The 15,821-nt window shown below is 41.0% G+C and overlaps 1 protein-coding gene across 1 annotated transcript in view; it reads left to right on the forward strand.

Moving 5' to 3' along the window:
• trabd2a (TraB domain containing 2A) overlaps positions 1 to 15,821 on the forward strand; it is a 52,085-nt gene that overhangs the window by 323 nt on the left and 35,941 nt on the right. The window contains exons 2-3 of the mRNA XM_020081543.2: positions 30 to 325; positions 1,494 to 2,054. Of these exons, the coding sequence (XP_019937102.1) occupies positions 218 to 325; positions 1,494 to 2,054 (669 nt within the window). The 5' untranslated portion in view covers positions 30 to 217. The remainder of the gene's footprint in view (positions 1 to 29; positions 326 to 1,493; positions 2,055 to 15,821) is intronic.

The raw sequence follows: 15,821 nt of genomic DNA on the forward strand, positions 1-15,821 counted from the left end.
CCCCAGATGACCACCTCTCCCTCTCCCAGACACACGTGAAGCTGCAGCGCTGGTGCGTCCATGGCTGAAGGCAGCAGCATGACTCTGTCCGGCGGTTTGTCGGATACTTGTCAGCTCGTTTTACGCGACCGCATGGAGCCGCGGCTGTGGAAGAAGTAGCAGCAGCAGCACGTTGTGAAGCGAAAGTTTGGAGACGGAGAGGGAGCGGAGAGCTACGATGCGGGCAACTTTGGGCGCATTCATTCAGTCCTGTCTGCTGCTGCTGCTGGTCCGAGCAGACCAGTGGAGGCTGAAGGACTCCGCCAACTGCGAGCTGAACAAGAAAGTAAGTCACCGTGAAATCACGTTCCTTGTAGCTGTGATGGTTTCTCACTGTGAGTTTTACCCCAGAGAAGCCACATCATCTTTTATTCTCCTGTAGTTCAATGAAGGTTTGTCAGTACAGGAGCCCCGAGGTCCCATTTACCCTCTTTACCTCCCCCTGCATCTCCTCCTGTGTTACTATTTTTTTAATTTTTTATCATTTAACCTGTTTCCCACAATGCAACCAGAATGCATCCAGTGCAAGTGAATGGTGAAATCAGTTAAATCCGTCTGGAGGAAAGTCTTGGTTTTGCTTAATCATGTTCTGTAACTGTTTGTTTATTCATCTGCTTGTATGTGGCACAAATAGTCCAAAATGCCAATCACAAGATCCCACAGGTGTCATCTTCAGATTCAGTCCAAAGACCCAACAAAGTTATTCAAATACATCCAATCCTCTTTTTAAATGAAACAATGAACTAAAAAGCTGGGTATGAATGTCAGTGTTCACTTTTTGGACCGCATTAGTTTTGTGTATTTGCTTTTGTGCAACATACACCTGCTGTCCGTTCATCTGAGTTTACTACAGGGACATCAAATCCACTCTATAGAGTTCTTCTTGGTATTAAATAAGAATGTGATTTCTTAACCTCAGTTGTATTGATCACCGCTCAGTCTTTATCAAGTTCCCCACATGTGCGTTATATTTATATTATTATATTTAATAATTAGAACATTCTCGGTAACAGCTCAAAGTCTGATAGTCTCTGACATGTGTATTGTTTGTTTGGCACTTGGGTCCTAAGTGGCCTGTTAATAAGTCATTATGTGGCTGTTAGTAATGTGTCCACTAAACTCCCTCACAGACCCAAAGTGTTGTTTTACTGGTTGGTGTCAGACAGGCCCAGTGACACTTCACATTATAAGTAAATGACCAGAAGAAGCTAATAAGTGATGAAGGAGTTTTTCACCTTTCTCCGTGTTGTTTCTTCATTTCTCTACTTCCAAATGTTTCCAACTCGAACATTTATTTCAGATCCTTAAAATGCTTTTTTGTGTTTTATTTCAGTGTCAGTGTGTCTGAATGTGAATCTACACCCTGGGCAAAGTAAATGTACTTATTTTTGAATGTCTAGGAAGCCATGAAACGATTAATAATCATCAATCATTGTTTTCATCTTCTCCTCCAGCAAACTGACCTGAACTCCTTCCTGTGGACGATCAAACGGGATCCTCCTTCATATTTCTATGGTACCATCCACGTTCCCTACACGCGCGTCTGGGACTACATCCCTGAAAACTCCAAGCAGGCCTTCCAGGAGAGCAACATCGTCTACTTCGAGCTGGACCTGACGGACCCTTACACCATCTCAGCCCTGACCAGCTGCCAGCTGCTCCCTCAGGGCGAGAACCTGCAGGACGTCCTGCCCAGAGACATTTATCGGAGACTCAAGAGACACCTCGAGTACGTGAAGCTCATGATGCCGTCGTGGATGACGCCGGATCAGAGGGGGAAGGGACTGTACGCTGACTACCTGTTCAACGCCATCGCTGGGAACTGGGAGAGGAAGCGACCAGTTTGGGTGATGCTGATGGTGAACTCATTAACCGAGGCGGACATTAAGACGCGGGGGGTGCCGGTGCTGGACCTTTACCTGGCCCAGGAGGCAGAGAGGATGAGGAAGAGGACGGGGGCTGTGGAGAAGGTGGAGGAACAGTGTCACCCACTCAACGGGCTCAACTTCTCCCAGGTGAGTTTGAAACTGCGCTGGTTGATTCAGACCTGTGGTTTACCTGGTTCTAGGAATCATACTTTAAGAAAAGTTTGCAACCACATGCATGTTTCTGTGGCACCTCACATGAAGATATCTCTGTTGTAATGACAAAGAAAGAAATGGTTGGTTGAGAATTCATAATTCTGTCTAATGCTCAGAATTGTATGGACGTTTTTCTTGGAATTAGCTATTGAAGTTTAATGTGGCCCCATTTTTAGCAAAACTTCACTTACATGTCATCTGGTATGATGAAAAAGTTAGAACATTTGGTTGGTGGTGCACATCATATGACTTGGAGTTTTTCTTTTCTTGTGTGGAGATTTCTTCTGTTCCCTCATGTTGAAATGATGCATCCCATATTGCTCCCCGCTGTGGTTGCAGGTTGGATTTAGCTGAGGTCATGATTACTTTTGGCCCAGTCGACTGCTGAGGGTTAAGGTTTGGTTCAGATTAAAAAAGTAGGTTAACATGCAGGATATGCTTCTGTTTTATTTCTCGTGATTGAGAAAGCTGCTCGTCTTCATTTGAGGGTTGATACTGACTTTATCAAGCTTATCAGGCTTCTGCCAGATGTGAACTAATGATGTGTCCTGCAACTATGGAATCTACCAGCTCCTTTCTGCACAATTAGCTAATGTAGTGACATTTCAACACCTGCAAGGAACCCTGCACCCTCTGATAAAGACATTTGCATCACTGAGCCGTCCCTCGCGTCTTTATGTAATGGGGAAATTTGCTGTACGCTAAACCACTTATCCATCAATAAAAGTTTGTAATGTAACACAAACTTTTAGACGAGTTGGTGTATTTGAGGTTGAAGATGTTGTTTTTCTAAACTTTAGGCTGTAATTAAAATGTAAACCCTAAAAGGACATTGGTGTATGATATGTATCCATATTGAGGAACTTGTATTTGTGTCTTAATCACCTCCACATGGACACGTTAACATAGTTTTCATTTGGGGGAAAACATACTGTTATTGGATTGGTACTTTGGTATTGGCTGAGTTTGTTAAACAGAGTCGGAACAGGGGAGAAAATGTTGGACTGGTGCATCCCTAAGTGATTCCACAGATCAACACATCCTGTTACTGTCCCATGTTGACATATTCTGTGTGAGTGATACATCCAGTGTGTGCCATGGGTTTGAACTGATGCGTTACCACGTGGCACAACGGGCGGGTTCGGTCTGTTTCTGTAAACCCACGACTGCTCTGCTGAAGAGGCCTCGCATCTCCTGAATTATTCCAGCTGAGGAGACTAAGATTACGAACGGCGAATACCAGACGTGTAATTCCGATTTGTGATTTTTCTCTTAGTGGTGGTGTGTAGTTTTCTCATAACTCAGAGGTTTGGTGTTAATCAGCTGTACAAACACTCAGCCGTGCTCCACCACGTCCTTTGTTATTAAGGAAAAATGGATCCTAATGACTCGAGTCTGAAATCCCCAGAAAAAAAAGGGAACCTTGTTCCTCAACACACTTAAGTCGCCTTGTCTGCCGGTGTGTCTGTCCGTCTGTGGCCTGCGTGACCTCTTCAGCATTACAAACATCTCTCACAGGCAGCCGTCACTGTGAAATCATGTCGCGTATTATTGAGGAATTTCTGCTAATGTTGGTTGGGGGGCTAAGGGGATTACATATGACCATTTACTCTAACACCCAGAAGCTTAAAATACTGTTATTTTAAAGAAGGCCTTGTTGGCCTGCCAGACTGAGAGTCTGTGCCTAAACCACCCAGCAGCACATTTATTACCTTTATCTGGACTTGTAGAGGAATAATGGGGGATGCATGCAATCATTCAGGATCATATATAAATAGTCCAATATAAAAATAACATACATTTGTTACTTTTTGCAGAGGGAGTTAAATGGAAATCAATTTACAGTGTTAATGTATAATCAACTCAGCGTGCGATCAAAAACTTCAAATGTAAAAATGATCTCATTTTTCAGATTCCCTCAGTTATTTTCAATCAGTTTTGTTACACTGACTTCACAAATGTTTACCACTCAATTGGTAAAAATATTTCTTTGGGAAATTGTTGAAAATATCAAATCATGAACCATTTTTCCATGTTTATGAAAGTGGAAACAAAAAATCCTGGATCTGTCCCTTTAGTTCAGATTCTTTCGTGGCCCATTGACAGACACTGACAAACAGCTAATTTCGTATAGATATTCAACTGGCTGTGATGGATGCTTGAGCGGCTGAAACTGGGATTTTCAACAGGAGAAAACCTCTCGTCAGCTCAGCTTTCATTGAACTGGGTCCACTAAGGCTCAATAATGAATCCTAGTGTCCTCGAAACAACCTCTACCCTGACACTGCACCAACAAGCACACGGCTTGGCACTTCATAACTTCCACACTCAGTTTCAATCTAATCAACAGCAGCTTGATGGACGCCCTGACCCTGCTGGCTGGAAGCCGCCTCTTTAATACCTCCGTAAACACCTTTTTTTCACGTTTTTTCCCTGTAGTTGAAAAAGGCAGCTCCATTTATAACCTTTTAGCTCAACTCATGTGTGTGATGTCTAGATAGAGTGTGATGAGTGAGATACCCGCTTGGTGAAACGACGCTGCCGCCTCAGCCGCCATTCTTGACTGAAAGTGCTGTTAAATCAGGCTGCAGCCAGAGAACAGTATCTGTGGTCTGTAATAGTCTCTGTAATGTTTTCACTGGCAATTTGTATTTGGCATGAAACGGAGCGTAAAGGAAAGCGGGAGGAAAATGGAAAATAAAAAAAATCTTCTTTTGAAGCAGTGAGAAACCTTCCTCATTGCTTTGTTCAGGAGAAACACATATTTAAGGCTGAAACCAATGATTATTTCTTAGTTGAGATTAGTTGATTCATCTAATCATAATTTATTTTAAATTTCAATTCAGTCGATTCATTCTTTGGTTCACTTACCTGTAAATGATGACCATAACTTCTACCGTTAATCTTTCAATAATTTCATTCAAGCATTGGATCATAAAAATACTTATTTTACAAATAATATTTTCCCAACATAAAATAAAAAGTGCCAAGAGTTAAAAGGCATCAATCTCTATTACGATTGTCCGTGAGTCCACCATTAAATTAAACCCAACATAAATAGTGGAAAGAAAATACAACAACATATACAGATGCAGAAATGGCTCCCAGACACTGGCGACCAACCAACAAACAGACGAAACAGTAAGAATCCAAATGCTTGCTCTGCTGTTTCGTTGTTTTGAGGTCAGACAGCCCAGGGATGATTTCGCTTGTGCAGCAGCGGTAGAAGATTTGAAAAGCACCATTAAAGTAGGTCTCAGTTGGAAGACTTCTTTAGGGCCGATACACCATAACATTGTACCTGATCGCTTCCCTTCAACAGTCAAGTTGTTTTAATACAAACCGTTTTTTTCCAGCCAGAGTTGCACCATTAGCGTGTCTGTGGTCGTCATTCCTTCTTGCTGTGCCTGAAAAGCATCTTTACTGTTTCGGTCCTGATATCATACTTCGTTCTCCAGCTCACAGTTTAGCTTGCTTTCTGTGAAGTCCGGGGGTTTTCAAGATGGGCGTGCATCACACTAACCTCTGCTCTCCTGGACGGGATAGTAGTTGTTATTGTCTAAACCTCTCCACATATTCAATTGAATGGCTCCCCTTCCAGCTGCTGGGCTCAATCGATTTATATTGGCTTGTTTCTTGACTCAGTTGTTGTTATGGTAGAACTGGGCTCCTGACGGGATCTGAAGACTGGAAACAAAGAGTTTATAGTTCATTGAGGAAAAGCTGTCTGTAACTGACATGAGAGATACGAGTTAGTGGTTTACATATGAAGATGATGGTTCACTCTCAGCTGCTTTGTCACCTCCACACCTGTGTCTATATATACTGCAGCCAGCCACTAGGAGGCGATGAACATGCTTGGCCTCACTTTTCAGGAGCTGTCCATCTTTATGTCGTCTGTTATTCAGACATGCAAACCTGAACTTTTTAAGACAATGACAGAGGAGCTGCAGGTTTGAGCTAAAATGTAATCGTCCAGCTTCTGAGTACAAATTTTGTATAATGTTGGATTGAGCTAACGTGCTAACAGAAACTGTCTGACACTTGGCAGAATGCAAATACAACACGTGAATATGTGAATTTACGTATCGTGGTTCCACTGTTGTCAACTGGTCCTCAGTTTCCGACATTGATCACACATGGTCCAGTCATGTACGAGGTCTTGTTGGAAGTGAAAGAGTCAGTCTTTGTCATAGTGTCCTGACAAGTTTGTAAAAAAAACGGAAAATGTACTAAAATGTTTTTACTTTGTTCTTGTTTCTGTAAAATTTTAAAGATGTGTTTTTTATACAAGCGATGTGTAAAGTTTTTAGTTTGCGTCCCACTATAAATGGAGCCCTTTGAGCTCATTATTTTCAAACCACAATGAATTATACTTTCTCTACTTCGATCTCTAATCTGGCTAAGCATGACTGCTCTTATTCTTGCACGGTGCCCCTCGGCTTTTGAAGAGCAGGCTCAGCCTTGCCCATTACACTAAGTGAGCTTGTTGAGGACAACAATGGCCGCATGAAGGCCGTCTTTCTCTGTCACTGTTGTTGGAAACCCATGGGACATTCCACACCTCAGTGGAGCAGACCTGCTAATGAAAGTGTTGTTTCTTTCCTCTCATCACTGGGACTAATGGTGCATGGAGAGGAGATGAATGCGGGTCTCAGTGTACGTCTATGAGAACAGGGGAGGAATTTTCGAAGCCCATTTTGGTTCATTCATGACCAGGACGCACTGGAACGAGGAGAGTTGAGATGCAGACTGAGATCAGTAGAAGGGCCATTAAGGAAGGAAGGCATGACTCGGCCTCTGTTCAATGGAGCCGTGACGTTACCTGTGTTTGACAACCTTGTAACTTCAGTTGTGGTGTTTTCTTTTTACTTGAGCCGACGGGCCGCTCGGCTCTGGATCTGCAAAGGTTTCACGAGGCAGAGTCCAGTGAAATCTAAACCAAACAACTTGTTTTATAACCTTAAAGAAATGCAAAGTGATCAGCCTGAAAACATAGTTTGATGTAGGCACTTCAGTTCTTCTTACATTTTAAATTCTCACCTCTCTTCTCTCTTTTCATCTCCACAGGAGAAGCATAAAATATGAGGAAGTTCTTTCGTTAATCAAAACCAAACATAACTTCCGCCCGACGTGAAACTGAGCGTGAATCAGGCTCAAGAGTGCTGGTGATTTTAACCTAATTATCATATCTTCCTGTCTCTCTGTAATTTAGACATTTCCATACCCAATTTCAGAAAAATGCTCTTCTGTGGCTACAACAAACACATCCAAATGTTTGTGTCCTGCTTACTCCTCCTTACGTAACATCTGTAGGATTTGGCATCGGAGGGTTTAGTTACAGATCATCTTGACCCCTGGGTCAAGAAATATTCTTTGCACACATGGAGTGAGATCTGTTCTCAATTACAGCTAAAAACGTTTGTTTTTGAATCAGAAGATCTGTGGGAACATGTCTGCTTCCACGATTCAGATCTGAGAGGTCACATGTGAACTAACGGCTCACCCTGTGCTAAATCTCATTGGTCGGGACAGACGCTGTCACAAAGTGTGAGCGTCTCAAAAGTCCCACACCCAGTGTTGTAATGATGGTAATGGCTGCTAAGTGTGTTGGTTGTGAAAACTCTATTTTAAAAAAGTGAAGCTGCGTGTTTCAGACAGTGCGATGGCTGTCCTTATTTTCCAGCCCGGCATGCAGGGCAGCGCTTTGGGTGAAGTGATTTCCAGAGTTTACCCGCAGAGGAAAATCTGTCTCAGCCTCCTCAGTAATGAGATTAGATGACAAAATGAGAATGATGACGACGACGTGTGTGTCTGATGAGAAAAAATTAGCCCTTTGTTGTAGGTCGGTTCTTCAAGGAATAATTCAGCATTTTGGAAACGAGAGTGGAACCAGACAACTTCACAAAGTCCATTCGTGTCAGATTAAACAACGTGGTGATGTCACCCTTTGGTTTGTGAGCTGATGTCTTGAGTTTGACATTTTGACCAACACCATCACATTCAGATGCAATGCACTCATTGAATGGAACAAGTTGTTGGTCCATAATCTACTAAACTGTCATCGTGCTGTAGCATAGAAGGCCTGAATCAATTGAGATCTCTGTGAAGAGAAGTGGGGTCATTTCATTTCAAGTATGGCTACTAAGAGTCGCCTTCTGCTGGTCATTCGACAGAATTCAGGTTTCAGACATTGGCTGGAATGAGCTGATGTGCAAAAAGACAGTGAAACCAAAACCACTTAAAGAAACCAGCTGAAAATGTCTCGATGCTACGGCACTGCTTTACTAGCAGCTATTTATCTTAGCATAAAAATTGGAAAAAGGTGAAGAGTGCTACCTGATTCTGAAATAGCATCTTTGAAGCATATCACTACATATTTGTTTAGTTATCTCAAATCAATACATTTGACAATCTGTAAAGTGAAAAAGTCAAAAACTTTATAACTGGCAAAATGTAGAGTTACGAGATATTGACATTCTTGTGTCCCTCATTGCATTTACTTTTAATATAGTACTACCCCCATCCTGTGGACTTCATGGGAACGTAACATACAACTTTTTTATGGATGAATCGTGGTATCGAACTCTTCATCTATGACACCGAAGCGAGAAAGTGAGAAAGCGTTGACTCCTGAGTGTGTGTATGTCTGTGTGTGTGTGTGTGTGTGTGTGTGTGTGTGTGTGTGTGTGTGTGTGTGTGTGTGTGTGTGTGTGAGGGAACATATGCTGGCATGATGACAGTAATACACAGAAACACACAGGCAGCTAAATCTGATTAAATCTCATTTGTCCCAGTGGAGAGAACCATAACTATCCGGTCCATTGATTCAGCGATCATCAGAGCAGAATGGCCTGCAGTGATGAAACGTATACGTGTGCTCACATGGGTCGACGCAGGCCAAGAGAAAAAAAAAAGAAGAAAAAGACGAGAAGAACAATAAATCATAACCTGTACTCAGATTTATTAAACTCATTACGGCTTTAATGCTCTGCCAGATGATTGTCTCTGTTACATGAGTATTCATCAGTTATTGAGACAAATGATGAATGATGATGTTATTCTAAATAATTGATGAAGCACTTAGGCCAAGTAAATGTCACCATGTGAGATATTAACAGGAAACAATCTAATTTCTTAAAACAAGAAAATGTGCAGGAAGATGGATGAAAGTGAAATATCTTGACATAAGCTTCCTTCACTTTAATACCATATAAATGCACCTGTTAGGCAGCAGAAGTTTTTTAGTGCGGCACCAAATTTATCTTCACTCACAATGTAGGAAGTGATTTATATCGTTTAAGTCACAAGTGGTTGATTTAAGTTGATTTGAATTTATAATTTGACTTCATTCTTTGATTAAAGGGACTAAATGTGTATTTGTCCAGATTGTTTTGTTCATATCCGTTTATTTTTGTCTGCGTCTGTGTTGCACGGAAGTTTCAGCTTACATGTGCATCCCTGTGCTTGTTTGCAAGAGTTCACATCCGCGTATGAATGTGTGCGTATGTGTGTGTATACACTTCTGTGAATTGTATTTCCAACCCGTCCTCACAGCCTTACAGCGTCCCCCCGGTGTCATGTCGCTCCGAGGTGCTTGATTTCCTCCCCACTGTTGACCAAACAGTCCCATATTAGATGTCTGGCATTTCCTCAGACATTATCTGTACATCTGTCTGGTTACGTGACACCACAGAAGAAGATGCGGAGTTCCTCCTGCTTTCAAAACCTTTTCCCGAGAGCTTCATAGACAGAAAATCAAGTGTGAACTCTGTCAGCAAGTTAATACAAAGAAAAAGCTACTGAACAAAGAGAGCTCTGGATCTCATCAACCTGATATCTGATGATTTGAACGAGCCATGCTTTGGTTTTTAGTGACAAAAAATGAGGTGTGAATCTGAAGGTTTGATATTGGCTCAGGAGGTTGAGAGGGTTGTTCTCTAACCAAAAGTTTGGTGGTTTGATCCCTGGCACCTCCAGTGTGCCTCCGGGCCAAATTACCCCTAATGCGCAGTGTATCAATGTGTGTAATAGAAAATGTCAGTGGGTTATTGTGATTTGTACTGTAAAGCACTTTGAGTGGGTGATGAGACTGGGAAAGCCATTAGTCCGTTGTTCACATTAGTCCACAGCTCCAAGATTCACTCCCATGACCTCCAGGGTTTGAGAAGCGACACTTTTAACCTCTTCATTGCTTCGATTTTTTAAAAGTTTATTTTTTCCTTCTACATTTTCCTTTTTAAAAAAAAAAATACTACAAAGTTTCTGTGACCATCTTTAATCCCTTTTCCTCTGATTATGAGCGAACCCTCACCCCCTTAGCTGAATTTTTCCATTTGCGTCTTCATCCACCCATTTCAATCCTTTTGTTTTTCCGGGTGTATTTGATTGAAAGCGGATGAGATGTAGCTGGTGCCAGCTGCATGCCAAGAAAAAGAGCTCAGATCCTTGAAAGCATATACAGTAACACACTCCAGTGCAGGAGGGTCCGACCTGCGGAGACTGCCGCAGGCTTTTCCTGATTGTGTAACGCAGGCTTCTGCAGCTCAAACAGGGATTTAATAGCTTGTCTCCCTGACTTAACACCAGGTCATGAAAACTTATGCAGGCCGAGGAGCTTTGCACCACGATCATCGCTCTGTATCCAGACTCATGCTTGATACTTAAAAATAATCTACACGGCTTGTTACTTAATAAAATACGTTGCTGGCTTTGACATATTCACAGTTCTGGAAGATGCCCTCAAGGGATCGCTGTGATTTCTACATAATCCTGTTTAACTCAATATTTTATTGTTATTTTTTAATAGACCACAGAAAATACAGGTCTCTTTCTACGTCTGTTCTAAAATCAGTGCAGGTTTTCTTCAAATACACTTCAGAAATGACATTGTAATCAATATTTTTTTGTACTTTTTTAATCTATATCTATGCAATATTATGTGATTTAATCTTTTTATATCATTGGGGGGGAATGCAATAGCCGTACCAAAATTATTTGTATATATAATATATTGGTTGATATAAACAGTAGATTATGGAAAAGATAACCTATATTCTATAATCTAGAATATATTGAAAATATTATAGAAAATAATAATTAAAAAATAAATGATAATATCATGTAAAAATAATTGAATTTTCATGTCGGCATAAATATAAACACTGATACCAATATTACACAGAACACAACTCTCAGTAATCATCTGTCCATGGTAACGCACAAGTTAAACACAGGTCATTTCAATTATTTAATCAACAAACCCATTTTCTTATGATTAATGTAAAACAACTCAAGTGAAAATAGCTGTAATTACATATTAAATAACAAATATCTTAAACACTGCTTATTTTAGTGAGTACTTTTCCATTCACTGCTCCAACATCTGATTGTGAAACTTGGCTCTGGGCAAACGGCTCAGAGAGAAACACATTTGTGTTGCTGCTGTCTTGCAGTTTGCCTCCACCTTCATTTAAGTAAGAAAAGCTCAGCTTCTACAAATGTACTTAACACTCACTTAACAGCGGCCTTCCCGTCTTTAAAGCTAATGTAAGTGAGACATTAAAGCAATTACAGTAATTATAATACCCATTTCAATTTGTTTAGCTCCCATCATTCTCACTATTGTTGTGTAAGTTAAGATTTTTGCAGACGAGGTTGTTGCTGTTACTAAGCTACGACCAATCAGCATTGAATTAGCATGTGAGTGATAAAAATGAATTAATGCCACAAACACAGCTCTGGGAGAAGATAGTTATAACATTTATTCTTGTGTATTGAAGAAAACCAAGCCTGAGTTTGGAGGAATGATATAATATTGTAAATATGCAGTTGCTGTTAAAAACAACAGCAGTTTGTTTTGCAGGTTGTCTTCTGGTACATCCCCATAAACCGCCAAATTATGTGTAATTCAGAAATCAATAACTATTCCTTTCATTTCATTATTTCTTTCCTGTAAATGTATGATTTATTAACGAATTGCTTCCTGAGGGTTGTCGTCGCCACTTGTTAATTTAAGTTATTTGTCACTTACTTTTACCATCAAGAAAATGTGACCTGATGCAGTAAATAACACTTAGCAGCATTAATGCCACATTTGCATAGTGCCACATTGAATTGTGTAAACTGGAGCAGTGTAAACTCACAATTATATTTTTCTCAAACAGGGAATTTAGCTGTAATATTTGTGACTTTTATATTTGCGTTACATTGCATTAACAAAAACAACTTACTTCATTGTATGTGAAAAGAAACTTGCTAACAGAGAATAGTCTGCTAATGGACGTGACAGCTATCAGATAAGAAGGAATAACATGTGGATACATGTCGGTGCTGAAAGGCCTAATGTCTTTGTTCACAGTCTAATGAAACAGACGACTGTCACTGCCGCTGAAACAAATAGATCATTTGTTTTCGGGCTGTCGAGGGTGAAACCACCTTTAAATCAATTTTTACCTTTTTATATAATTTACTTTTAAGCCAAAAATAGAAAATAACAACCCTGAAGTTGACCCAGTTGTCAAAGAAATCTATGATCCGCACAGTAGTGAAAATATATGTGAGAGTTTCGCACATTAAAGAATCCAAAATTCAAGACAAAAGATTTTTTAAAAATAGAATGTTCTTCTTCACAATGAGCATCAACCTCACATTTTTGACACCGAGTCTCATAAGTTGCTCTTGGTAGCTCATGCTGTCTCTGTACTAGCCAGGTTTGTGAATGGTCTGGATTAAATCCAGCATCATCACCGCCTGGAGACCTCAGCCAAACCTGACTGGACCTCAGCCGAGCAGCACGAGGCCAAAGCTGTCCGCAAACTCAAACACACAGGACGATTAGTGTCACCTGGAACTTGTGCAGCGGTTTTGAGAAGAAGCCACTCTGCAATTATTTGTGACTGCAAAAATGAGAGAAACTCCTTTTTCTCTCTGCTGTCAGGAAACGTCGCTACGCACAGAAAATTGTTATAAAGTGCTCAAGACTTTTTTTAAAGCACAATTAGAAGAGTTAACCCAAGAATCCTGTTATAATCCACAAAGAAACTTAAATCCAATTATTATAGAAATATCACAAAATTGTGCAAAATCAATGATGTGGATGATTTCACATGGTTCAGTTCAGCAGATGCTGATAAAATAAAACATCTTCCTGTCTCCACATTTTTGGTGTCAGCAGTAGAATTTCACAGGTGAGTGCCACACAGGAAAGGTTTTGTGAGACGTGGCGGTTTTCCACAGATGTTTGACCCGATGAAGACTCCGACATCTCTACGGCTTGACAGAGACATGCACCAGGAGTGAAATGAAACGTTGCCTCAAACATCAGCAGGAATTTCTTCCAGCTGGGTGAAGTTTTTCAGCCGACACTGCAGAGTTGCTCCCTGACATTCGAGTCGTTGCTCGGCTATTGTCAGTGTGGATCTTTAAGGAGATGGGGAGCAGGAGAGCTGGTTTAGTTTATTAGCCATGTAACTTCACATATCTAACCTTTGGTGGAATAAAAACAGACTCCTACAAGAAAGTGCCATATGTAAAGATGGATGCCATGACAGCTCCCCCCAAAAATGAAGCCAAAACATCTTGATCACCCCCTGTTGGCTGGCTGCAGTATATGACCACCTCCATTTCTAAAAGGGCGAAAGAACACGTTGATTTTTTCCCCAAACATAGTTCCTGGGACTTTAGGTGGTTAGCCTTTTAGTTTTCTAACTAACCTGAGTTGATCCCAATGAAATAATCTTTTATTTGTTCAGAATGAATGAGCTGTTTCCTTATTTAGTTTCACTAAAGTAGTGTAAAGTTGTTTGAACGTTTCTCGAACAGAGTCGTTTCCTCTTCAGAGTTCACCAGTATTTGCCACTTAAACAAAACAGCAGTTGTTTTTCGGCGTAACGTTGGATTCTGTGTCTTGTGGTCCGCACGTTTTCCCTGCAGCTTGTAGAAAACACAGGAAAATAAATGGGTGAAGACATTGAATCCGGCTCTAACAGCCTGCCTGTGTTCTAGATAAGATCTTTTTAGGGGAACACGTTTCATTTTGATTAATAGTTGTTGCCTCTTGGATGACTGACAGATATTGGTCTGAACACAACTGGAAATGTGATGGTCTGCTGCTCTGACTTGTTTTGAATCCATAAAGGAGGGAGAGATGTTGTATAAACCTGTGGTGTGTGGCTGTGTTCTTGTGTGTGTGTGTGGCACACACTGTGTCTATTTAGCGAAATAATCTTTTTACATTTAACTTTTCCTCTATCCTCTCCCCTGTACCGTGTGGTGGTCGAGAACAAACCAACACAATTTTTTTTCCGTCAAGTATCATTTAACACTTGATGGTTTCCTGGCAATTTTATATAAGAAACCAAAACAAGGGATGAAAAAAAAAAAACTTTCAGAGCTAAGTTGAAAATATGTCGCATTAGCATCATCCACTCGCTTGTATTGTCTCAGCAACAATGAAAGTGGTAATATTGCCTTTGGATGACAAAACGGTTTCACAAAGCCAAACTATCTTGATCGCTCCTTGTCGGCTGGCTGCAGTATATCCTTCATGTTAGTGGATGGGACATGGACCAAGCTACCAAGTACTCATCAAGTAAAATGTTCTCAAAGATGGTTTCTGGGAAGCTCGTATCACACTGATGTATGTGTTCATTTTTCTGATAAGTTTGGTGCAAGATGGCGTCATCCGTGGATATTTTGGCTTCAACGGGCGAAAGCGGAGCTGCGTCTTTATAAACCTTCTATGTGCAGGACACAGTGAAGAGTGTACAGAAGTGAATGTTAGCTGCTATACACACATGATGGACCAACACATGTGTATCAGGTTCCTCTTGCACTACCGAGTCCCACACACTTCAAGGTCTCTACCTAAAGACTGTTTGTGTTTTGGGGGGTTTGTCCGCCGGCAGTAGCTGCACATCATAAAACCTGGGAGAGGTTTTATGTTTGGAGTCATTCAGCTCCTTTCACCGCCCTGTTTCACTCAATCTGTGTTTGCCCTCGCTTTGTTCCGTAGGTTTTCACAACCTTGGTGTTACTTTAGATGTTTGGACACTTATGAGTCCGATGATATGTTACTCGAAAGCCTCCACAGTCAAATGTGTTCATTTCTAAGAATATTAAGTTAGTGAATTCCTAACTTGTGATCTTACTCGCTGTCCATCTTTCCACAGCACTCGTCTAAAATCGGAGGGAGTTATGTTTTCAGCGTATCTTGTATAAGTTTTGCAGCTTTGACAGTTGTTATTTTGGTCGTGACCTCACATAACAGGAGCGTGTGTGTGTGTGGGTCCAGTCCTCTGAATGCAAGAAAACTCAACTCCCGACACATTTAGGATGTTTGAATGTTTAACATAGTTCACCGGCTGTTTAGATGTCTGTGGTTGTGAGGCTGTGGGTCGAGGCAGACGTCTACACAACAACAACCATCGCTCCCTTCCCTCTGTCTCGCTCTCTTTATTTTCCCCTCAGTCTTTCCACATATGTCTGTCGCTTTATCTGTTGTTTTCTTTCTCTGCAGGGATGATTCTCTCTTTCCTCCCACTGTCCATCTGTAAATATCTTTTCTTGTTGTCTCTCTTTCTCGATGCCTGTCTCCGTTATTGATCAATCTTTCACAGATATATCTCACAGATGTTGTGGGATGGTGTGTGTCTGTCTGTGCGTGTGTGGCCTCTACAGTTTGCCGGAGGTGCTCTGGTT

The sequence above is a fragment of the Paralichthys olivaceus genome, chromosome 18 (genome assembly GCF_024713975.1).
Source record: "Paralichthys olivaceus isolate ysfri-2021 chromosome 18, ASM2471397v2, whole genome shotgun sequence".
Taxonomy (NCBI): Eukaryota; Metazoa; Chordata; class Actinopteri; order Pleuronectiformes; family Paralichthyidae; genus Paralichthys; species Paralichthys olivaceus.